Here is a 22,363-nt window from a genome sequence, read left to right on the forward strand (position 1 = left end):
AGTAGTCTTACGCCCATCTCCCGCTTTTCTCCCTAAGGTGGTGTCCTCTTTTTACCTTAATGAAGATGTCATTCTTCCCTCCTTTTGCCCACAGCCAAAACATAGGGTCAAAAAGGCCCTTCACACTTTGGACATGGTACGGGCTCTCAGGAGGTACGTCTCTAGGACGGCCTCTTTCCGTAAGTCGGATTCCCTCTTTATCCTCCATGAGGGTCACAGGAAGGGTTCAGCCGCGTCTAAGGCTATCCAAGAAGCTTATCGGGTCAGGGGCAGGCCCATCCCGGCGGGGGTTAGAGCTCACTCTACTCGGTCAGTTGGTGCTTCCTGGGCCATTCGGCACCAGGCGTCGGCGGAGCAGGTTTGCAAGGCCGCAACATGGTCTAGCCTGCACACTTTCACAAAGAACTACAACGTCCATACTCATTCTTCCGCGGATGCGGCCCTTGGCAGACGTATTCTGCAGGCGGCCGTTGTGCATTTATAAGTCAGATGGTACACAGAGTTATTTGGTTGTATTGTTACCCACCCAGGGACTGCTTTGGGACGTCCCATGGTCCTGTGTCCCCCAATGTGGCGAAGGAGAAATGGGGATTTTTGTGTACTCACCGTAAAATCCTTTTCTCTGAGCCACTCACTGGGGGACACAGCACCCACCCTGTTAGCCTTTCGGCTTGTTACCTTTTTGGTTCTTGACTTTCTCTGACATGTTCTACTCTAATGTTATGTATTATTTTTGTTATTACTCTCCTACTGCTTTTGCACTGAACTGGGTCTCTGGAAGCCAGCACGAGGGTGTATACTGCAGGGGAGGAGCTAACCTTTTTTGTCTCAACTTAGTGTCAGCCTCCTAGTGACAGCAGCATAACACCCATGGTCCTGTGTCCCCCAATGAGTGGCTCGGAGAAAAGGATTTTACGGTGAGTACACAAAAATCCCTATTTTTCTAACTTCTAGCCCCTGGAGAGGGTGAGCGAGAAGTGGCGCTATTGGAAGCTGAATGGCGCGACGAATGATCAGGAGGTAGTGCGGATCCGTTTTGCGGATGTCCGAACCTCCTGTGGGTGAGAGCGGCCCTTGCTGGCCGAAGATTCCCCTGAAGCAGAGGGGTCTGTTAACCCAGGAAAACGAACACCCCGCTCCCGAGAGGGGTCATGAAGAGATTCAATCGCCTTAGCTAGCGAAGCCACGGATTGAGACAGACGCGGCCCACTCAGGGGGGCTAGGAACACTGGGGTCAGTGGCGGCGGAGGGCTCTTGGGCACATTGGGCATCACAGGCTGGGCACAGCGGGGAGCTTTGAGGCCTGGGGAGAGGAGCCTGGCACGTGGTACAAGCAGAGAAAAAGGTTGCATGTCCTTTAGTAATCTTTTTACCCCTTGACTGGGACATGATGCAACCTAATGAAATGAATAAAGCCTGCTATGAGGAAGCTGAGGGTAGCGCTGCAGGGAAGCAGCTAGTGCCGTCTCCTTACCCGGTCCTGTGCCCCGCAATAGCTGAGTGGAGAAGAGGAATCCTTCGTAGGGAGAGAAAAACCGGCCGGCGCTGCGTGCAGCAGGAAGGAATGGCTGCCGAGACTCTGAGATGTGATCTCGCAGGGAGCCAGAAGCGCCAGAAGCGTGGGAGGGGCCGTAGGAATGATGCGTGGAGTGGGCGGAGCTTACCGGAGTGCGGCCTAGGAGAAAGCCGAAGCCCGGGACTAAATTTCCGGCCTCGGCCGGCGCGCACCCTCGGACTGCGGGGAAAAGAACTGCGCGCTATGGTAAGGATCCTGCCCTAAGGAGCCCTTAGTAAGAGTGACCGCCCTTAGAAAAAAGCCGACACCAGAGGATATACAGCGGCAGAAACATGCGCTGACTACACTTACCCCAATAAAGTGCCCGGGGTACATGGGACGGTGCAGGGTTGAGGGAGCCTCCATCCACCGTCCCCCTGAAAGGGGGGTGGAGAGGAACCGTCCGCCTCCTTCCATCATCCGCTCTTTTTCAGTGGTGATGCAGTGGGGGCTGCACGGACGCCACGGTGGAATAGTGCCTCTGCACAGCCGAGGGTGAAACCTGGTGGGCAGGGCAGATGTCCGTCAATAAAGGCCTGGCTGCAGAAGAGGATACTGGAGATAAAACACCAGTGCTCGTCTGTAAATCGGGGGGAGATCGGTGCCCGTGAAAGGGTTCCGTCGCCCATAAAGGTCAGCTCAGGCAGTGGCTTCCCACGTCGCAGGAGAGGATACGGAGAGGTGGAACTCCCGTGCTCGCCTGTTGTTGGTTCGGGGGAGATCGGGACATGAAAGAATCCGTCGCCCCCTTCGTCCGGAATAACAAGGTTTAAATCCAGTGTGCCTCCTACGGACACTAAGCTTGAACTGGGTCTCTGGAAGCCAGCACGAGGGTGTATACTGCAGGGGAGGAGCTAACCTTTTTTGTCTCAACTTAGTGTCAGCCTCCTAGTGACAGCAGCATAACACCCATGGTCCTGTGTCCCCCAATGAGTGGCTCGGAGAAAAGGATTTTACGGTGAGTACACAAAAATCCCTATTTTTCTAATTTTGGTTATAGACATTACCACAATGAATTTTAAACAAAACAATTCAGATGCAGTTGAAGTTCAGACTTTCAGCTTTCATTTGAGGGTATCCACATTAAAATTGGATGAAGGGTTTAGGAGTTTCAGCTCCTTTATATGTGCCACCCTGTTTTTAAAGGGACCAAAAGTAATTGGAGAATTGATTCCAAGTCTATTTCATGGACAGGTGTGGGCAATGCCTTCATTATGTCATTCTCAATTAAGCAGATAAAAGGCTGGAGTTGATTTGAGCTGTGGTGCTTGCATTTGGAAGGTTTTGCTGTGAAGTAAACATGCAGTCAAAGGAGCTCTCCATGCAGGTGAAACAAGCCATCCTTAAGCTGTGAAATCAGAAAAAAACCATCCGAGAAATTGCTACAATATTAGGAGTGGCAAAATCTACAGTTTGGTACATCCTGAGAAAGAAAGCAAGCACTGGTGAACTCATCAATGCAAAAAGAACTGGGCGCCCACGGAAGACAACAGTGGTGGATGATCGCAGAATAATCTCCATGGTGAAGAGAAACCCCTTCACAACAGCCAACCAAGTGAGCAACACTCTCCAGGAGGTAGGTGTATCAATATCCAAATCTACCATAAAGAGAAGACTGCATGAAAGTAAATACAGAGGGTTCACTGCACGGTACAAGCCGCTCATAAGCATCAAGAATAAAAAGGCTAGACTGGACTTTGCTAAAAAAAAAAAAAATCTAAAAAAGCCAGCACAGTTCTGGAAGAACATTCTTTGGACAGATGAAACAAAGATCAACCTCTACCAGAATGATGGAAAGAGAAAAGAGAAAAGTATGGCGAAGGCGTGGTACAGATCATGATCAAAAGCATACCACATGTAAAGCGCCATGGAATAAATGGCGCTATAACAATAAATAATAATAATAATCTGTAAAACATGGCGGAGGCAGTGTGATGGCTTGGGCATGCATGGCTGCCAGTGGCACTGGGTCACTAGTGTTGATTGATGATGTGACACAGGACCGAAGCAGCCGAATGAATTCTTAAGTATTCAGAGTCATACTGTGTGCTCAGATCCAGCCAAATGCAGCCAAACAGATTGGTCGTCGTTTCATACTACAGATGGACAATGACCCAAAACATAAAACGCCAAAGCAACCCAGCAGTTTATTAAAGGGAACCTGTCACCACGTTTTTGGAAGATGGGATAAAAATAGCGTTAAATAGGGGCAGAGGTGGGCGTTACATTAGTGTGTTTGTTATGCGTTTATTACCCACCTAAGTTGCCGAAATACCTTTGCAAAGTCTCCGTTTTCGCCTGTCAATCAGGCTGGTCAGGTCTCATGGGCGTGGTGTCTTCACCCAGATTTGGCGTAGTTTTCCGTTGGTGGCGTAGTGGTGTGCGCATGCCCAAGGTCCCGAATCCTCTGCCAGGGGATTTCAAAGAGCGCGGTGTCCGTTATTGCATTGGTGATCGGTGGGCGCGGCCATCTTTCTTTTGCCGCGCGTGCGCAGAAGCGGCGCTCTGCTGGCCGCGGCATCAGGAAAATGGCCGCGGGATGCCGCGCGTGCGCAGATGGATATCGCGGCGGCCATTTTCCTGAAGCCGCGGCCAGCAGAGCGCCGCTTCTGCGCACGCGCGGCCAAAGAAAGATGGCCGCGCCCACCGATCACCAATGCAATAACGGACACCGCGCTCTTTGAAATCCCCTGGCAGAGGATTCGGGACCTTGGGCATGCGCACACCACTACGCCACCAACGGAAAACTACGCCAAATCTGGGTGAAGACACCACGCCCATGAGACCTGACCAGCCTGATTGACAGGCGAAAACGGAGACTTTGCAAAGGTATTTCGGCAACTTAGGTGGGTAATAAACGCATAACAAACACACTAATGTAACGCCCACCTCTGCCCCTATTTAACGCTATTTTTATCCCATCTTCCAAAAACGTGGTGACAGGTTCCCTTTAAATCAAAATGGAATATTCTTGAATGGCCAAGTCAGTCACCTGATCTCAACCCAATTGAGCATGCATTTCACTTGTTAAAGTCTAAACTTCAGACAGAAAGGCCCACAAACAAACGGCAACTGAAAACCACTGCAGTGAAGGCCTCGCAGAGCATCAAAAAGGAGGAAACACAGCGTCTGGTGATGTCCATGAGTTCAAGACTTCAGGCAGTCATTGCCAACAAAGGGTTTTCAACCAAGTACTAGAAAAGAACCATTTTATTTACAATTATTGAATCTGTCCAATTACTTTTAGTCCCTTTAAAAACAGGGTGGCACATGTTAAGGAGCTGAAACTCCTAAACCCTTCATCCAATTTTAATGTGGATAACCCTCAAATGAAAGCTGAAAGTCTGAACTTCAACTGCATCTGAATTGTTTGGTTTAAAATTCATTGTGGTAATGTCTATAACCAAAATTAGAAAAATGTTGTCTCTGTCCAAATATATATGGACTTAACTGTATGTAAGGCAAGCCATGATGTACATTTTTTTTCATAGTGCATTTCAGTATTAATAATGTGAAAGTTGTTTGTATGGGACACTTATATTCAAACCAGTCAGACCAATAGAGGCCTATTTATGCCTATTGAAGTATTATAATTTGCATCCACTCTAAATGCATTCACATTAAACTTCTGATTTTTTTTCTTTTTATCATTCTATCTGCTAATCCTAAAGCAGCTTTGAGAGTATCTTAGATTTGAAGGATGAATTTGGTACTAGACCTGTGCACTCCTCATTCTCCAGACAAGACACTGCAGCATCCAGGAGAACGTCGGCTAAGCAGCATTACCTGAAACATGCCAGGTATTTGCCTGGTCAGTACAACCATTATTTATTTCCTTCAGCATTTGGTAACGAAAACTCACATTGTGTACGAACGTTTTGTGTGTGTATGTATAAAATAAAAAAATTGGAGCAGCACCGAACGCAATACCTCAACAGTGCACGCATCCCCAGCTAGCAGTCTCAGAAGGCTCCTTGCAACAGTAGAAAAAAAAAGGGGGGGAAACAGCACAGTAGACTTCCAGAAAAAAAGTGATGTTTATTGCCCAAATGGCGTGGTAACGTAAAGGAGATAGATAGATACATATTCCCGCCTATAAAGAACTAGCTGAATAGCCCAGCGTTGCCCGGGCATAGTAACTAACCATTATTTAGTTAGAACACCTCACTTCTCTCATTTTCCCATAACGCCTCTCATTTTCCCCCTCACTCCTCTCATTTCCCCCCCAACACCTGTCATTTTGACCTCACACCTGTCATTTTCCCCTCAGTATATACCTGTATGTCATCTCCTGTATTAGACCTCGTTCGCACGTTATTTGGTCAGTATTTTTACCTCAGTATTTTTACCTCAGCATTTGTAAGCTAAAACTTGGAGTAATACTATAGAAGAAAGAATCCTGCATCGCTGCAACACCTGAGCCCAAATATCCACTGTGTGTGATAACCACGTCAAATACACCGCCCTTTCGGATTCACGGGTGCCAAACCCTGTAAACAATTGCATAAACCATATACTGAAGAGAAAAAAGGGTGGCACTAAAATCCAATCTTTATTGTGACGATTTAAAACCTCTTTGGGGGGGGTAGAACGGGAAGCAAAAGATCAGACGACGGCCGTTTCGCGCTCCCTTGTGCTTCTACGATCCTGTTGGTACTGGGAAGTGACTAAGCAGAACATATACCGTATATACTCGAGTATCAGCCGAGATTTTCAGCCCAAATTTTTGGGCTGAAAGTGCTTCCTCGGCTTATACTCGAGTCACGGTGAGGGGGAGAGGGCGCCCGAGGCATACTTACCTAGTCCCGGCGATCCTGACGCTCCCCCTGCCAGTCCCACGGTCTCCGGGTACAGCAGCTCTTCCCCTGTTCAGCGGTCACGTGGGACCGCTCATTAGAGAAATGAATAGGCTGCTCCACCTCCCATAGGGGCGGAGCCGCATAATTCATTTCTCTAATCAGCGGTGCCGGTGACCGCTGACAGAGGAAGAGGCTGCGGCACCGAAGACCAGCTGTCCGAGGGAAGGAACGGGACGCCGGGACCAGGTAAGTATTACATATTCACCTGTCCTCGTTCCACACGCCGGGCGCCGCTCCATCTTCCCGGCGTCTCTCCGCACTGACTGTGCAGGTCAGAGGGCGCGATAACACATATAGTGTGCGCGCCGCCCTCTGCCTGATCAGTCAATGTGGAGAGACGACGGGACGCTGAGGAGCTGCAAGCAAGACAGGTGAGTATGTGTTTTATTATTTTTATTGCAGCAGCAGCACAGCTATGGGGCAATAATGGACGGTGCAGAGCACTATATGGCACAGCTATGGGGCAATAATGGTGCAGAGCACTATATGGCACAGCTATGGGGCAATAATGGTGCAGAGCACTGTATGGCACAGCTATGGGGCAATAATGGTGCAGAGCACTATATGGCACAGCTATGGGGCAATAATGGTGCAGAGCACTATATGGCACAGCTATGGGACAATAGTGGTGCAGAGCACTATATGGCACAGCTATGGGACAATAATGGTGCAGAGCACTATATGGCAAATTTGTTTTGACAGTTTTTGTCCGTGAATTTCTCTGAAAAATGTATAAGCTCTGGTCCCTTGAGGTTTTGTGTATCGATCATGCTATTTTAAATGTGAAATTGTATAGATTTATTGCACTAGGTATGTTACAGGTATTTTGGGAATTGTAAGGGAGTGAGGTGGAGGAGAGCGAAAAAAATGTGGGACGACCCTATTTGCCATAGGGTATTTGTTCTGCCTCGTCACTTCCCAGTACCAACAGGACCCATAGAAGCGCAAGGGAGCGCGGAACGGCCGTTGTCCGGATTTTTTTTTTTTTTCCTCCATTCTACAACCCCCCCACCACCACCACCACTAAAGATGTTTTAAATCGTCACAATAAAGATTAGATTTTAGAAACTTTTTTTTTTTTTCTCTTTAGTATATGGATTTAAAACTTGGAGTAAAACAATCAGAGGAAAAGTATATTAGAAACACGTCGCCACTTCTGTATTGTTCTCCCACTCGTGGCTTTGGCTTATAAATACTGAGGTAAAATACTGACCAAATACTGAACGTGTGAATGTGGCCTTATACACAGCTTCCACCTGCAGCGCCTCACTCTTTTCTCTATACACAGCCTCATACTGCAGCAGCACCTCACTCCTCTCATTTTCCCCCCTCACTCCTCTCATTTTGCCCCTCACATCTCTATCTGAGGTTCCTCCCTTTCCATTGACGTCATGCCTCACAGAAGCAACTCCATTCTAGACACGGAGCTAGATGTGCCCTGTGCCTGCTATGTGGAGTGGGCGTGACTAAAGAAAACTGTTGCTCATAGCAACCAATAACAACTCCGCTTTCATCTTTTAAACAGTTCTGGTGAAATAAAAGATGCTTAGTTATTGGTTATGGAGTGGGCGTGGCCGATAAGCACATACACTCGGCTTTATATATTAGAGAGGTCTGTTAGTTGTTTTTTTTTATCTTAGGTACACAACGGTGAGAGACCGAAGCTACCTACCAGCAAGGATTCTGGCTCTCGCACACCTGTTGGTTTTTCTTTAAGAAGCCCTCCTACTCTGCACTCACTACCTGTATTAATTGCACCTTTTTGAACTCCTTACCTGTATAAGACACCTGTCCACACACTCAATCACATTCCAACCTCTCCATAATGGCGAAGACCAAAGGGCTGTCTAAGGACATCATGGACAAAATTGTAGACCTGCACAAGGCTTGGAATGGGTTACAGGACAATAAGTAAGCAGCTTGGTGAAAGGGCAGCAACTGTTGGCACAATTTAGAAAATGGAAGAAACACAAGATGATTGTCAATCTTCCTCGGTCTGAGGCTCTATGCAAAATTTTGCTTCTTGGGTTAAGGATGATTCTGAGAGTGGTCAGGAAGTAGCCCAGCACTACACAGGAGAACCTGGTAAATAACCTGAAGAGAGCCGAGACCAGTCTGAAACATTACCGCTAATAATACACTATGGCTACGTTCACATTTGCGTTGTGTGATGCGTCAGCGATGCATCGGCGACACAACGCGTGCAAAACGCATTGTTTTGTGACGCATGCATCCTTTTTTTGCATGATTTTGGACGCAAAAAAAATGCAAATTGCTGCGTCCTCTGCGCAGTGACGCGTGCGCCCAAAAAGACGCATGTGTCACAAATCGCAACACAACGCATGTCCATGCGTCCCCATGTTAAATATAGGGGCGCATGACGCATGCGGCGATGCTGCAGCGCCCGATGCTGCGGCGCACAATGCTAATGTGAACGTAGCCTATGCCATCATGGATTAAAATCCTGCAACATATCCCTGCTCACGCCAGCATATGTCCAGGCCTGTTTGAAGTTTGCCAATGACCATCTGAATGATCCAGAGGAGGCATAGTAGAAGACCAAATTGGTCAGATAAAACTAAAATAGTCAACTCCACTTGCCATGTTTAGAGGACGAAGGATGAGTACAACCCAAAGAACACCATCCCAACCATGAAGCATGGTGAGGGAAACGTCATACTTTAGGGGTGCTTTTCTGCAAAAAATACAAGATGACTGCACCGTATTGGAGAGGATGGATGGAGTCATGTATTGCAAGGTTGGACAACATCCTCCTTCTTTCAGTAAGAGTGTTGTGGCTGGGTCTTCCAGCATGACAGTGGCCCAAAACACATAGCCACGGCAACTGAGGAGTGACTCGTAAGAAGTATTTCAAGGTCCTAGAGTGGGCTAGCCAGTCTCCAGATCTGAACCTAATAGAAAATCTTTGGAGGGAGCTGAACCTTAGTGTTGCCCTGCGACAGCCCAAAAAAGTGAATGATCTAGAGAAGATCTGTATGGAGGAGTGGGCCAAAATCACTGCTGCAGTGTGTGCAAACTTGGTCAAGAACTACAGGAAACGTCTGAACTTAGTATTTGGTACAGAAACCTTTGTTTACAATTACAAAGTTCTGTTTTTCTATTGTATCAAATATGCTTCATGCAATAAAATGCAAATTATGTAAAAATTATACAATGTGATTTTCTGTTCTTTATTTTTAGATTCTGTATAACAGTTGAAGTGTACCTACATTCTTTGTAGGTGGGAAAAATTGCAAAATCGGCATAATATACATAATATATGTATGATTTCATAAATAACCCCTTTTAGAAGTCTTGTTGTGATCAATCACCACCAAGTATTTAAATACTGAATTAAGAGGGTTTTTTTCAGCCATTCAGTTGGCTTAGGTCCATTAAAAGTAACATTAACTAAAGGGAACCTGTCATGTTGTACATGAAGTCTGATCTGTGGACAATATGGTATAGAGAAGAAGCTGAGCAGAATAATGTATTCTGCAGGTTTTTTGGAAAAGATTCAGTATAACTTGTATGTAATAAATGAAAAATCCCCAATGTTTGCATGCAGATGAGTCTAGTGGGTGGGCCTAATCAGTGATTGACAGCTCTCTCTGCATGCAGTCATACAGTGAAGATGGTCAATGGACTCATACATACAAACGCCAGGTCACTGGACTCGTATACATACAAACGCCAGGAATTTCAATGAATAACATGCAAGTTTTACTGAAACTTTTCCAAAAAAAAATGTAAATCAATCTAAGCAACTTTCACTATAGCATCCTGCCTGCAGAATGGATATGGTTTTCAACATTACAAGTTTCCTTTTAAAGAATAATTAAACGTATTTCTCTTATTTTTATTGATCCAAATTGCAAAGTTATAAATGTTTGCAATATGCTCCTACTTTTTTCCTAGTTTCATTCTTTCCCTAACTCTATTCTGAAATTGCTGTTTTAAGTACTGTAAGGTGGCTGTAGGACACCTAGTGGATGAGAGTGAAACTTGGAATAATGCTTTAGTACATATAAGATTAAGAGGTTAATCGGCCATGACAAATTGATTGCAAGCAGCTGAAGAGTTAGAGATGGCTGCTCACCGTAGCTCCACCCCCTTTGTGTGGTTCACATTGTAAAATGAGACCTGTTTGTCTCACACATGGTTCTGTATATGGAGGTGTGCAGATCTCCTGAATTGAGTGCCTTTTCCTAAAGGACTAATTTTGACTCTAAACCAGGCGGTCTAACCAGCACTATTGTATGGACTTACTTTGTTACTTTGTTTTATTTTGTGCCAAAGTACTTGAGTTTTCTTGTTATGTGGTTTGTGAGGACTTGAATAAACCATCTTAACTTTAACCCCTTTACCACTTTGGATATCCATTCCTCCAAGTTGCATGATACTTAATGACCTGGGACAGATGGATATGTCGAGGCGATTTTGAGCGCACAAATTTTGTGAGCGCAATCACCGCCAGGTGTCAGTTGATGCTTACACCCATCACTCACTGCCAGGAGCAGTCCCACACGACTCTCGGCACTTTAACCCCCTAAATGCTGCAATCGAACTCGATCGCAGCATTTTGGGAGCAGGCTGAGGGAAGAAAGCCCCTCTGCCCTTGGATTGGAGACCTCATGACGTCATTGTGGGATCCCGATCATTGCCATGGTAACCCGATGTCGTCATGATGACATCCGGGACACCAGGCACTAGGAAGTTAGTTAGATCATGCGCAGTGAATGATCTAACTAACTTGTGTCTTCAGGTCTGACAGGTTATAAGGTATAGCAATGCTTCAGCATTGTTATACCTTATAACTGCGATCAGACTACAGAAAGTGAAAGTCCCCATAGTGGGAATAAGTAAAAAATGTAAAGGGAAAAAAAAAATACACTACCGTTCCAAAGTTTAGGGTCACTTAGAAATTTCCTTATATTTTTTAAAGAAAAGCACAATTTTTTTCCAATGAAGCTAACATTACATGATTCAGAAATACACTTTATACTTTGTTAATGTGGTAGACGACTATTGTAGCTCCAAACGTCTGGTTTGTAATGCAATATCTTCATAGGTGTATAGAGGCCCATTTCCAACAATCATCACTCCAGTGTTCTAATGGTACTTTGTGTTTGCTAACTGTGTAAAAAGGCTAATGGATGGTTAGAATACCCTTGAAAACCCTTGTGCAAGTATGTTGGCACAGCTGAAAACAGTTTGGCTGAGTAGAGAACCTATAAACCTGACCTTCCTTTGAGCTAGTTGAGAATTTGGAGCATTACATTTGTTGGTTCGATTAAACTCTCAAAATGGCCAGAAAAAAATAACTTTCTTGTGAAACTCGACAGTTTATTCTTGTTCTTAGAAATGAAGGCTTTTCCATGTGAGAAATTGCCATGAAACTGAAGATTTCCTACAACATTTGTGTACTACACCCTTCAGATGAGAGCACAAACAGGCTCTAACCAGAGTAGAAAGAAACGTGGGAGCCCACTGCACAACTGAGCAACAAGACAAGTACATTAGAGTCTGTAGTTTGAAAAATCGACGCCTCACAGGTCCTCAACTGGCAGCTTCATTAAATAGTACACGCAAAACGCCAGTGTCAACATCTACAGTGCAGAGGCGACTCCAGGATGCTGACCTTCAGGGCAGAGTGGCAAAGAAAAAGCCATATCTGAGACTGGCTAAAAAAAGGAAGAGATTAATATGAGCAAAAGAACACTGACTTTGGACAGAGGAAGATTGGAAAAAAGTGTTATGCTCAGGCGAATCCAAGTTCGAGGTGTTTGGATCACACAGAAGAACCTTTGTGAGACGCAGAACTGAAAAGATGCTGGAAGAGTGTGTGACACCATCTGTCAAGCATGGTGGAGGTAATGTGATGGTCTGGGGTTGCTTTGGTGCTGGTAAAGTGGGAGATTGGTACAAAGTAAAAGGGATTTGGATAAGGAAGGCTATCACTCCATTTTGCAACGCCATGTCATACCCTGTGGAAAGCGTTTGATTGGAGCCAATTTCATCCTAAAACAGGACAATGACCCAAAGCATATCTCCAAATTATGCAAGAACTATTTAAGGAAGAGGCAGGCAGATGGTATTCTGTCTGTAATGGAGTGGCCAGCGCAGTCACCAGATCTACGCAAACAGAGTGCCCATCAAGCCAAACCAACTTGTGGGAGGGGCTTCTGGAAACATGGGTGAAATTTCTCCACATTATCTCAGCAAATTAACTGCTAGAATGCCAGAGGTCTGCAATGCTGTAATTGCTGCAAAGGGAGCATTCTTTGACGAAAGCAAAGGGAGCATTCTTTGATGAAAGCAAAGTTTGAAGGAGAAAATTTATTATTTCAAATAAAAAATCTTTTTTGTTTTTTTTAACCTTGTCAATGTCTGGACTAGATTTTAAATTCATTTGGCAACTAATTTGATTAATAAAAGTATGAGTTTTAAAGGAAAACACACTTGTCTGGGTGAACCTAAACTTTGGAACCGTAATGTATATATTTTCCTGAGGAAAAAAAATAGATATGTACACATATTTGGTATCATCGCGCCAGAACAACCCAACCTAAAAAAAACTGTCCCACTAGTTAACCCCTTTAGTGAACACCATGTAATTAAAAAAAAAAAAATGCTTGATCATCAAACCGCCGAACAAAAAGTGGAAGAAAACACGATCAAGAAGATGAATATAAATATGGTATTGCTGAAAACTTCATCTTGTCCTGCAAAAAAGCCATCATGCAACTCCCATCAGCAGAAAAATAAATCCGTTGTAGCTCTCAGAATAAAGTGATGCAAAAATATTTTTTTTTCTAGAACATGAGTTTTTATTCTGTAAAAGCACAAAAACATAGAAAAACTATAGAAATGTGGTATCGCTGTAATCGTATTGACCCGAAGAAGAAATCTGCATTATCAATTTTACCACACGCGGAACGAACTTACAAGAAAAAAAAAAGTTACTGGTTTTTGTTCATTATGCCTCCCAAAAATCAGAATAGAAAGCATCAAACTCAAGTGTCCGAAAATGGTACCAATAAAAACGTCAACTCGTCCCACACAAAACAAGCTCTCACATCACTAGTTTTTGCAATAAAAAGCATCTTTTAGTGTGTGACAGCAGCCAAACCTAAAAACCCGATCTAAATTTGATATCCCTGTAATTGCACTGACCCAAAGAATAGTCACCTAATCACTTATACCGCACGAGGAATGGAGTAAAAAATAAATAAAACCAGTTCTTCACCTACTGTTGATTTGGTCCATCTGCTTCCCAAAGATCACAGGCTTTGCGCACATTTATAATGTGCTCTACGCTGAGCGCTTACACCGGGGTTTCCATCTGAATCACGCATTTCAGAGATTTACATGGAAGATTCCCTATAATGAGGCAGATTGAGGCACTCTGGATGCCCTCTGGCCTATGATCCGGCGGTGTTTGTTTTTTTTTAGGCGTGCATAAAAGTGCAGTCTGACACAGTTTTGTGCAATTTTGAGAAGGACAACACTGAACAGAGGCCAGACCGAGTCCAGAGTAACTCTGCTGCCTCATTATAGTGAATGGATCCCTCGGGGGTTTCACCTGAATCGCCTCATATTTAAATACATTCCTTGAGGAGTCTAGTTTCCAAAATGGAGTCACTTGTGGGGGCTTCCACTGTTTAGGCCCAACAGGGGGCTCTCCAAATGGGACATGGCATTCGCTAATAATTACAACAAATTTTGAGTTCAAAAAGTCAAATGATGCTCCTTCCCTTCCGATCCCTGCTGTTACCCAGACAGTGTTTTTCCCCCACATATGGTGTATCTACATGCTCGGGAGAAATTGCACAACAAATTTTAGGGTTCTTTTTTTTTCTTTTTTTTTTTTTTCCCTGTTACCCTTGTGAAAGAAAAAAATATGGGTCCAAGGTAACATTTTTGTGAAAAAAGTTAAATGTTAATTATTTTATTTTTTTTTCTCCCACATTCCAAAAATGCCTGTGAATCACCTGAAGGGTTAATAAACTTCTTGAAAGTTGTTTTGAGCACCTTGAGGGGTGCAGGTTAGAATGGTGTCACTTTGGGGTGTTTTCTGTCACATAGACTCCTCTGCTTCTCTGCTCTTCTCCTCCAAAGATTTATAACGTTGCAAAGGTGGATCAATAATCAAGTTAAAAAAAAACCTTAGTTGCTATATAAATATAAGTTTAGAAGGTGACACTGTAATCTGATTTGTATGTAATAAATTATTTCAATAATTAACATTTTCATGTTTTTTTTATTAGGCATATCTATTAAGAACAGTGCTGGACCTAATCATCATGATGGATTAAATTCTTTTAACCAATGGCCAAATATTAGACGGCCAATTAACCCTCTTGCTGTGCCAGCAGGTAAAGTCTGATTTTATATTATCCTTTATTAAAAACTTTAAAGGGTTATTCCCATCTACCATCATCATAAGTGATAACCTGCTGATCGGCTGGACCAGGTCTGACTCCTGGGTTATACTGATCTTTAGTCCATCCTAGTTTGGCTGAATACTATTGACTCACTGCACAAAGCACTTAAAGGGGTTGTCCCACAAATAAAATTTCATTTTAATCAATAGATCTTTAAATAATAATAATTTTCACAATTGGATGTGTTTAAATAAAATGTCCTTGTGCTGTGATTATCCTATAAATGTGCCCCTGCTGTGTACTGTGTAATGGCTGTGTCTGATCAGGCAAGAACATGGGCTGTTCATACCACATCTCCTGGGCAGGGGAGGAAGCAAGGAGTATACAGACAGGACAACTGGATCACAGCTGATTTTTTTTTTTTTTTTTTTGAGTAAAACATTTCCCTACCTGTTTTTAAACAATGTTTTACTTCAAAGAAAGGATCAGCTGTGATCCCCTGCTGTAATGTCTGCTTACTCTTTTCCTTACTCCCCTACCCAGGAGCTGTGATATGATCAGACCATGTCCCTGCACAGTCAAACACGGCCATTACACAGTACACAGCAGGGCTCATTTATAAGATTATCTCAGCACAGGGACATTATTATTAAACACATCCAGTTGTGGAATTTATTATTATTCCAAGATCTATTGATTAAAATGAACTCTTGTTCATGGGAAAACCCCTTTTAGTGTCTGATCAGCTTCTTCCTGTCAGAACTAACTTTCTGTACCACTGACATGTGCTGAAGACGGTTTTAACAAAGTGCTGGAGCCACCATCATGAGTCACACAATGAAGAACAGCTGCTATTGGCTGAGTTTTTGAAAGTTGTGACATGTAATGAAGCTGCATAGTCCCCTGAAATTGCTTCTTTTACTGTTTGTGTGTGAGCACTTTTCGTTCCCCTGATTCCCGACCCACTAAGGCTTCTCTCACACTTCAGTTGTTTGGCGTCAGTCTGCTCCGACATAGTGACGGATCCGTCACAATTGTTGAGAAAACGGTTCTAACGGATCCGTTTTTTTGACGGATGTTACTTGGGGATTGTCTGGGAAAAGTATCTACTTCTTGGAGCCTGCTCAATTGAAAAAGCGGATTGGGGCGACTGATCCGCCGAAATGACGGTTGTGACAGATCCGTCGCCCATAGGCGGCCATTCTATAGAATGGCGGACGCGACGGATGCGTCGCGAACCGCCATTTCGGCGCAGACAAAAAACGTTATAATGTCCGTCAATGTCTAGACAACGTCCGACAAATTTCGACGGATCCGACGCATGGCGGATGGAACAGACTAACGTCCGCCACAATCTGTCACTAATGCATGTCTATGGGAAAATAGCGGATCCGCCCAAAAAAAATGGCGGATCCGATATTTGAGGAAAATGACGGTTTCAGACTGACGCCAAAAGACTGAAGTGTGAAAGAGGCCTAAGATGTCGTATCAGCTTATCTAAATGTGAGAGAAATGAGCAGTGCTTGCAACTAAGTGTGTAGTGGAAAAACTTGGGAGCAAAACAAGTGGAAAATAAGGTCTTAACTGGTAAATAGAGAACAAAGGCATGAGAGGAACAGATGATTGGCCTCGGGGAGACCAAAACATCCAACACCGCGGAGACACCATCACGTGGATTGTTCCTTCCCAGGGAAAGGTCTGGCTATTCACTGCTTGCGTTGAGAAACACGTGATGGTGTCTCCGCAGCTATCCTACATGCATTTGCATATTTCCCATAAGGGATGGGGGCAGTGTTCTGGATCACTGCGTTGAGAAACACGTGATGGTGTCTCCGCGGTGTTGGATGTTTTGGTCTCCCCGAGGCCAATCATCTGTTCCTTCACAGCCTTTTACTAGGCACTGCTCCTAATAGCCAGATTCCTACTCCACACTGATGAGGGGCAAACACCCCGAAACAGCTGTCTGTGGATGGATACCATGCTTTGCATAGGTGGTTTTCCTGTATTGGATGTTTTCCTTTATTGGATGCTGCCCTTCCCGTGGTTGTTCCTTCCCGGGGAAAGGTCTGGCTATTCACTGCTTGCGTTGAGAAACACGTGATGGTGTCTCCGCAGCTATCCTACAAATGTGCATATGTCTGCACAAATGGTTAGAAATCGACTCCATGAGGATGGTCTGAGTGCCTGACGTCCACAGATGGGGGTTGTGCTCCCAGCCTAACACAGCGCAGGACGCTTGGCATTTGCCAAAACACCAGGATTGGCAAGTTTACCACTGGCGCCCTGTGCTCTTAACAGATGAAAGCAGGTTCACACTGAGCACATGTGACAGACCTGACAGTCTGGAGACGCCATGGAGAGCATGACCGGTTTGGCAGTGGGTCAGTAATGGTGTGGAGTGGCATATCTTTGGAGGGCCGCACAGCCCTCCATGTGCTCGCCAGAGGTAGCCTGACTGACATTAGGTACCGAGATGAGATCCTCAGACCCCTTGTGAGACCATATACTGGTGCGGTTCGCCTTAGGTTCCTCCTAATGCAGGACAATGCCAGACCACATGTGGCAGGAGTGTGTCAGCAGTTCCTGCAAGACGAAGGCATTGAAGCTATGGATCCTGTCTCACACCATCCACCGTCACGTTGCACCACACTGTCCAGGAGTTGGCGGATTCTTTAGTCCAGGTCTGGGAGGAGATCCCTCAGGAGACAATCCGCCGCCTCATCAGGAGCATGCCCTGGCGTTGTAGTGAGGTCATACAGGCATGTGGAGGCCACACACTATTAAGCATCATTTCCTTGTCTTGAGGCATTTCCACTGAAGTTGGATCAGCCTGTTTCTTTTATTTTTTTTGAGCAGTGTGTACAGAACAAACCAAAACTTTGGACACAACTTCTCATTTAAAAATGTTTCTGTATTTTCATAACTATGAAAATTGTACATTCACATTCAATTCACACTATGAATTAATTAACACATGTGAAACTATATACTTAACAAAAAAGTGTGAAACAACTGAAAATATGTCTTCTATTCTAGGTTCTTCAAAGTAGCCACCTTTTGCTTTGATGACTGCTTTGCACACTCTTGGCATTCTCTTGATGAGCTTCAAGAGGTAGTCACCGGAATGGTTTTCACTTCACAGGTGTTCCCTGTCAGGTTTAATAAATGGGATTTCTTGCCTTATAAATGTGATTGGGACCATCAATTGTGTTCTGCAGAAGGTCTGGTGGATACACAGCTGATAGCCCTACTGAATAGACTGTTAGCTGCTTTTTTTTCTTGAGATAATACAAATTCTAAGTAAAGAAAAACAAGTGGCCATCATTTCTTTAAGAAATGAAGGTCAGTCAGTCTGGCAGTGTGAAAAATTGGGAAAACATTGAAAGTGTCCTTAAGTGCAGTGGCAAAAACCTTCAACACTACAAGGAAACTGGCTCACATGAGGACCGCCCCAGGAAAGGAAGACCAAAAGTCACCTCTGCTTCTGAGGATAAGTTTATCCGAGTCATCAGCCTCAGAAATCGCAGGTTAACAGCAGCTCAGATTAGAGACCATGTCAATGCCACACAGAGTTCTAGCAGCAGACACATCTCTACAACAACTGTTAAGAGGAGACTTTGTGCAGCAGACCTTCATGGTAAAATAGCTGCTAGGAAACCACTGCTAAGGACAGGCAACAAGCAGAAGAGAATTGTTTGGGCTAAAGAACATAAGGAATGGACATCAGACCAAAGCACAGATTTCCACTGGTCTAATGAGTCCAAATTTGAGATCTTTGGTTCCAACCACCATGTCTTTGTGCGACGCGGAAAAGGTGAACAGATGGACTCTACATGCCTGGTTCCCACCGTGAAGCATGGAGGAGGAGGTGTGATGGTGATGGGGTGCTTTGCTGGTGACAATGTTGGGGATTTATTCCACATTTAAGGCATACTGAACGAGCATGGCTACCACAGCATCTTGCAGCAGCATGCTATTCCATCCGGTTTGCGTTTAGTTGGACCATCATTTATTTTTCAACAGGACAATGACCCAAACACTCCTCCAGGCTGTGTAAGGGCTATTTGACCAAGAAGAGTGATGGGGTGCTTCACCAGATGACCTGGCCTCCACAGTCACCAGACCTGAACCCAATCGAGATGGTTTGGGGTGAGCTGGACCACAGAGTGAAGGCAAAAGGGCCACCAAGTGCTAAGCATCTCTGGGAACTCCTTCAAGATTGTTGGAAGACCAATCCCGGTGACTACCTCTTGAAGCTCATCAAGAGAATGCCAAGAGTGTACAAAGCCGTCATCAAAGGAAAAGGTGGCTAGACTATAAGACCTATTTTCAGTTGTTTCACACTTTTTTGTTAAGTATATAATTCCACATGTTTTAATTCATAGTTTTGATGCCTTCAGTGTGTGTGTACAATTTTCATAGTCATGAAAATACAGAAATCTTTCAATGAGGTGTGTCCAAACTTTTGGTCTGCACTCTGTGTGAGTATGTATGTATATATGTACGTGTGTGTGTGTGTGTGTGTGTATGTATGTATGTATGTATGTATGTATGTGTGTGTGTATGTATGTATATGTGTGTATGTATGTGTGTGTATGTATGTATGTATGTGTGTGTGTGTATATATATATATATATATATATATATATATATATATATATATATATATATATATATATATATATATATATATATAAATTTTTTTATTTTTTTTTATTTTTTTTTTATTTGGGATATACTTGCCGTATAAGACGGGGTCATCTTATACGCCCAGTCGTCATATACGGCGTGTGTGGTGCGGATGGTTCCCAGGGTCTGGAGGAGAGGAGACTCTCCTTTAGGCCCTGGGATCAATATTCATGTAAAAAAAAAAAAAGAATAAAAATAAAAAATATGGGATATACTTACCCTCCGACGGCCCGCGGCTCTCAGCAGTGCAAGCGGCGGCCTTCGTTCCGAAGGATGCATTGAGCGAAGGACTTTCGATGACCATACAGGACCGCTCCCTGCACACGCCGTACCCGGCGTATAAGACGACCCCCGACTTTTGAGATGATTTTCAGGGGTTAAAAAGTCGTCTTATACGCCGGAAAATACGGTATATATAATATATTGTATACATACACTAGATGGCGACCCGATTCTAACGCATCCGGTATTCTAGAATATGTATGTAGTTTATTTATGAAGATTTCACAATAATGCAATGAATACACAGGATTCGGTCGGCCGGGCGGGACCAATTAGCGAAGCGTAGGTTCAAATCCCACGCCAATTCGCGGCCGGATTGCTTCTGTCGCGAATTGTTCGCGGCCAGCCGGGCGCGACCAATTAGTGAAGCCAGGGCCAGCTACAGGTTTTTGAGGGCCCCGGGCGAAAGAGTCTCACAGCCCACGTAGCATATAACGCAGCCCATGTAGTATATTGCACAAGCCACGCAGTATGTAACACAGCCCACGTAGTATATTGTACAGCCCACGTAGTATATAACACAGCCCACGCAGTATATAACACAGCCCATGTAGTATATAGCAATGTGGGCACCATATCCCTGTTAAAAAAAAAAAAAAGAATTAAAATAAAATAAAAAATAGTTCTCGCCTTCCGGTGGCCCCCGGATCCAGCCCAGGCCTTTAGCGATGCTCCTCGCGACGCTCCGTTCCCAGTAATGCCTTGCGGCAATAACCCGTGATGATGTAGCGGTCTCGCTAGACCGCTACGTCATCTGGGGTCATTGCCGCAATGCATTCTTGGGACCGGAGCATCGCGATGAGCGGGAAAGGGTGCCACGGATGCCGGAAGGTAAGAATATAATGATTTTTTTTTTATTATTTTTAAAATTAGATGTTTTTACTATTGATGCTGCATAGGCAACATCGATAGTAAAAAGTTGGTCACACTTATAGGCTTAATGGACTGCGTTACACCGCGTTATGTCACGGTGTAACATAGTCCGTTTTACGGACTGCTAAAACGCTATGTGGGTGCTGACTGGAGGGGAGTATGGAGGGGGGCACTGACTGGAGGGGAGTTGAGAGGGGCCACTTCGCGGCCGGACTGTGCCTGTCGCTGACTGGTTGCGCCAAAGAAATGTTTTTTTTTTTTTCATAAAGACTGCATATATAACCGCCAGTGGTATACTAAGCATCTACTGTATTAGGTTATGTCCTTGTCACGGGTTTACCATGACAGAACGGAGCCAGAAGACTGCAGCGTCTGATTTCTTTTACTCCTGTATGGATTAGAAGCACTTCTTCTCCTTCTTATTAAACAGTGTAAAGTTCTTTGGGCAATGCAGGGGTTACTCTGCTCTGTTGGGAGCTCCTGGAGTTAAGGCTCTCAGCTGTGCACTGTTAGCCACTCTCATCTCCTATATAATCTGGACCCTGAATGGCATTCATTGTCAGAGCTAGCTTTGCTGCGTGGCTGGAAGTCGTTGCTGGTGGTAATTGGAGAAGGTGTTTGGTGGCTTTATCTGTGACTATTGCTAGGTTTTGAGTGTGTGAGACTTCCCTTTCTTGCCCATACTTTGGTTTTACCCCATCCTCCACTTCCCGGTGCATACCTCTGGTCCCGGGACACCTGATAAGAGTCATGACTGTCCTGAAGAAGAAGTTAATGTGCTTCGAAGTTATCCTTGATTTGTACCCATTTAATAAATTTAATTTACGATTACATCATGTCCTGGAATCCCATCAACAGCACAGTCTTACATGCCTCTTTCCTGGAACTGCAACTAAGTGTGATCCGACCGAGACTTTGACCCATAATAAAACCTTGCTCCTGATGAGGCAGCGGATGGTCTCCTGAGGGATCTCCTCCCAGACCTGGACTAAAGCATCTGCCAACTCCTGGACAGTCTGTGGTGCAACGTGATGTTGGTGGATGGTGCGAAACATGATGTCCCAGATGTGTTCAATCGGATTCAGGTCCGGGGGAACAGGCGGGCCAGTCCATAGCTTCAATGCCTTCATCTTGCAGGAACTGCTGACACACTCCAGCCACATGAGGTCTGGCATTGTCATGCATTAGGAGGAACCCAGGGCCAACCGCACCAGCATATGGTCTCACAAGGAGTCTGAGGATCTCCTCTCAGTACCTAATGGCAGTCAGGCTACCTCCGGTGAGCACATGGAGGGCTGTGCGGCCCTCCAAAGAAATGCCACCCCACACCATTACTGACCCACTGCCAAACCGGTCATTCTGAAGGATGTTGCAGGCAGCCGATCGCTCTCCACGACGTCTCCAGACTCTGTCACGTGTGTTCAGTGTGAACCTGCTTTCATCTGTGAAGAGTACAGGGCGCCAGTGGCGAATTTGCCAATCCTGGTGTTCTGTGGCAAATGCCAATCGTCCTGCACGGTGTTGGGCTGTGAGCACAACACCCATCTGCGGACGTCGGGCACTCAGACCATCCTCATGGAGACGGTTTCTAACCGTTTGTGCAGACACATGCACATTTGTGGCCTGCAGGAGGTCATTTTGCAGGGCTCTGGCAGTGCTCCTCCTGTTCCTCCTTGAAAGCACAACCAACATTCAAAAGTGACCAAAACTGCCAGAAA

The 22,363-nt window shown here is 44.8% G+C and overlaps 1 protein-coding gene across 7 annotated transcripts in view; it reads left to right on the forward strand.

Moving 5' to 3' along the window:
- Positions 1-22,363, forward strand: part of CILK1 (ciliogenesis associated kinase 1) — a 72,623-nt gene that overhangs the window by 42,490 nt on the left and 7,770 nt on the right. For 3 of the 7 annotated variants that reach the window (XM_077290034.1, XM_077290033.1, XM_077290035.1), the window contains exons 11-12: positions 5,227-5,366; positions 14,685-14,792. In XM_077290034.1, the coding sequence (XP_077146149.1) occupies positions 5,227-5,366; positions 14,685-14,792 (248 nt within the window). Of the gene's footprint in view, positions 1-5,226; positions 5,367-8,054; positions 9,574-14,684; positions 14,793-22,363 lie in introns of those variants that run through there. The other 4 variants (XR_013221833.1, XM_077290036.1, XM_077290038.1 and 1 more) reach the window with 4 other exon arrangements.

This window comes from Ranitomeya variabilis, chromosome 2 (genome assembly GCF_051348905.1).
Source record: "Ranitomeya variabilis isolate aRanVar5 chromosome 2, aRanVar5.hap1, whole genome shotgun sequence".
Taxonomy (NCBI): Eukaryota; Metazoa; Chordata; class Amphibia; order Anura; family Dendrobatidae; genus Ranitomeya; species Ranitomeya variabilis.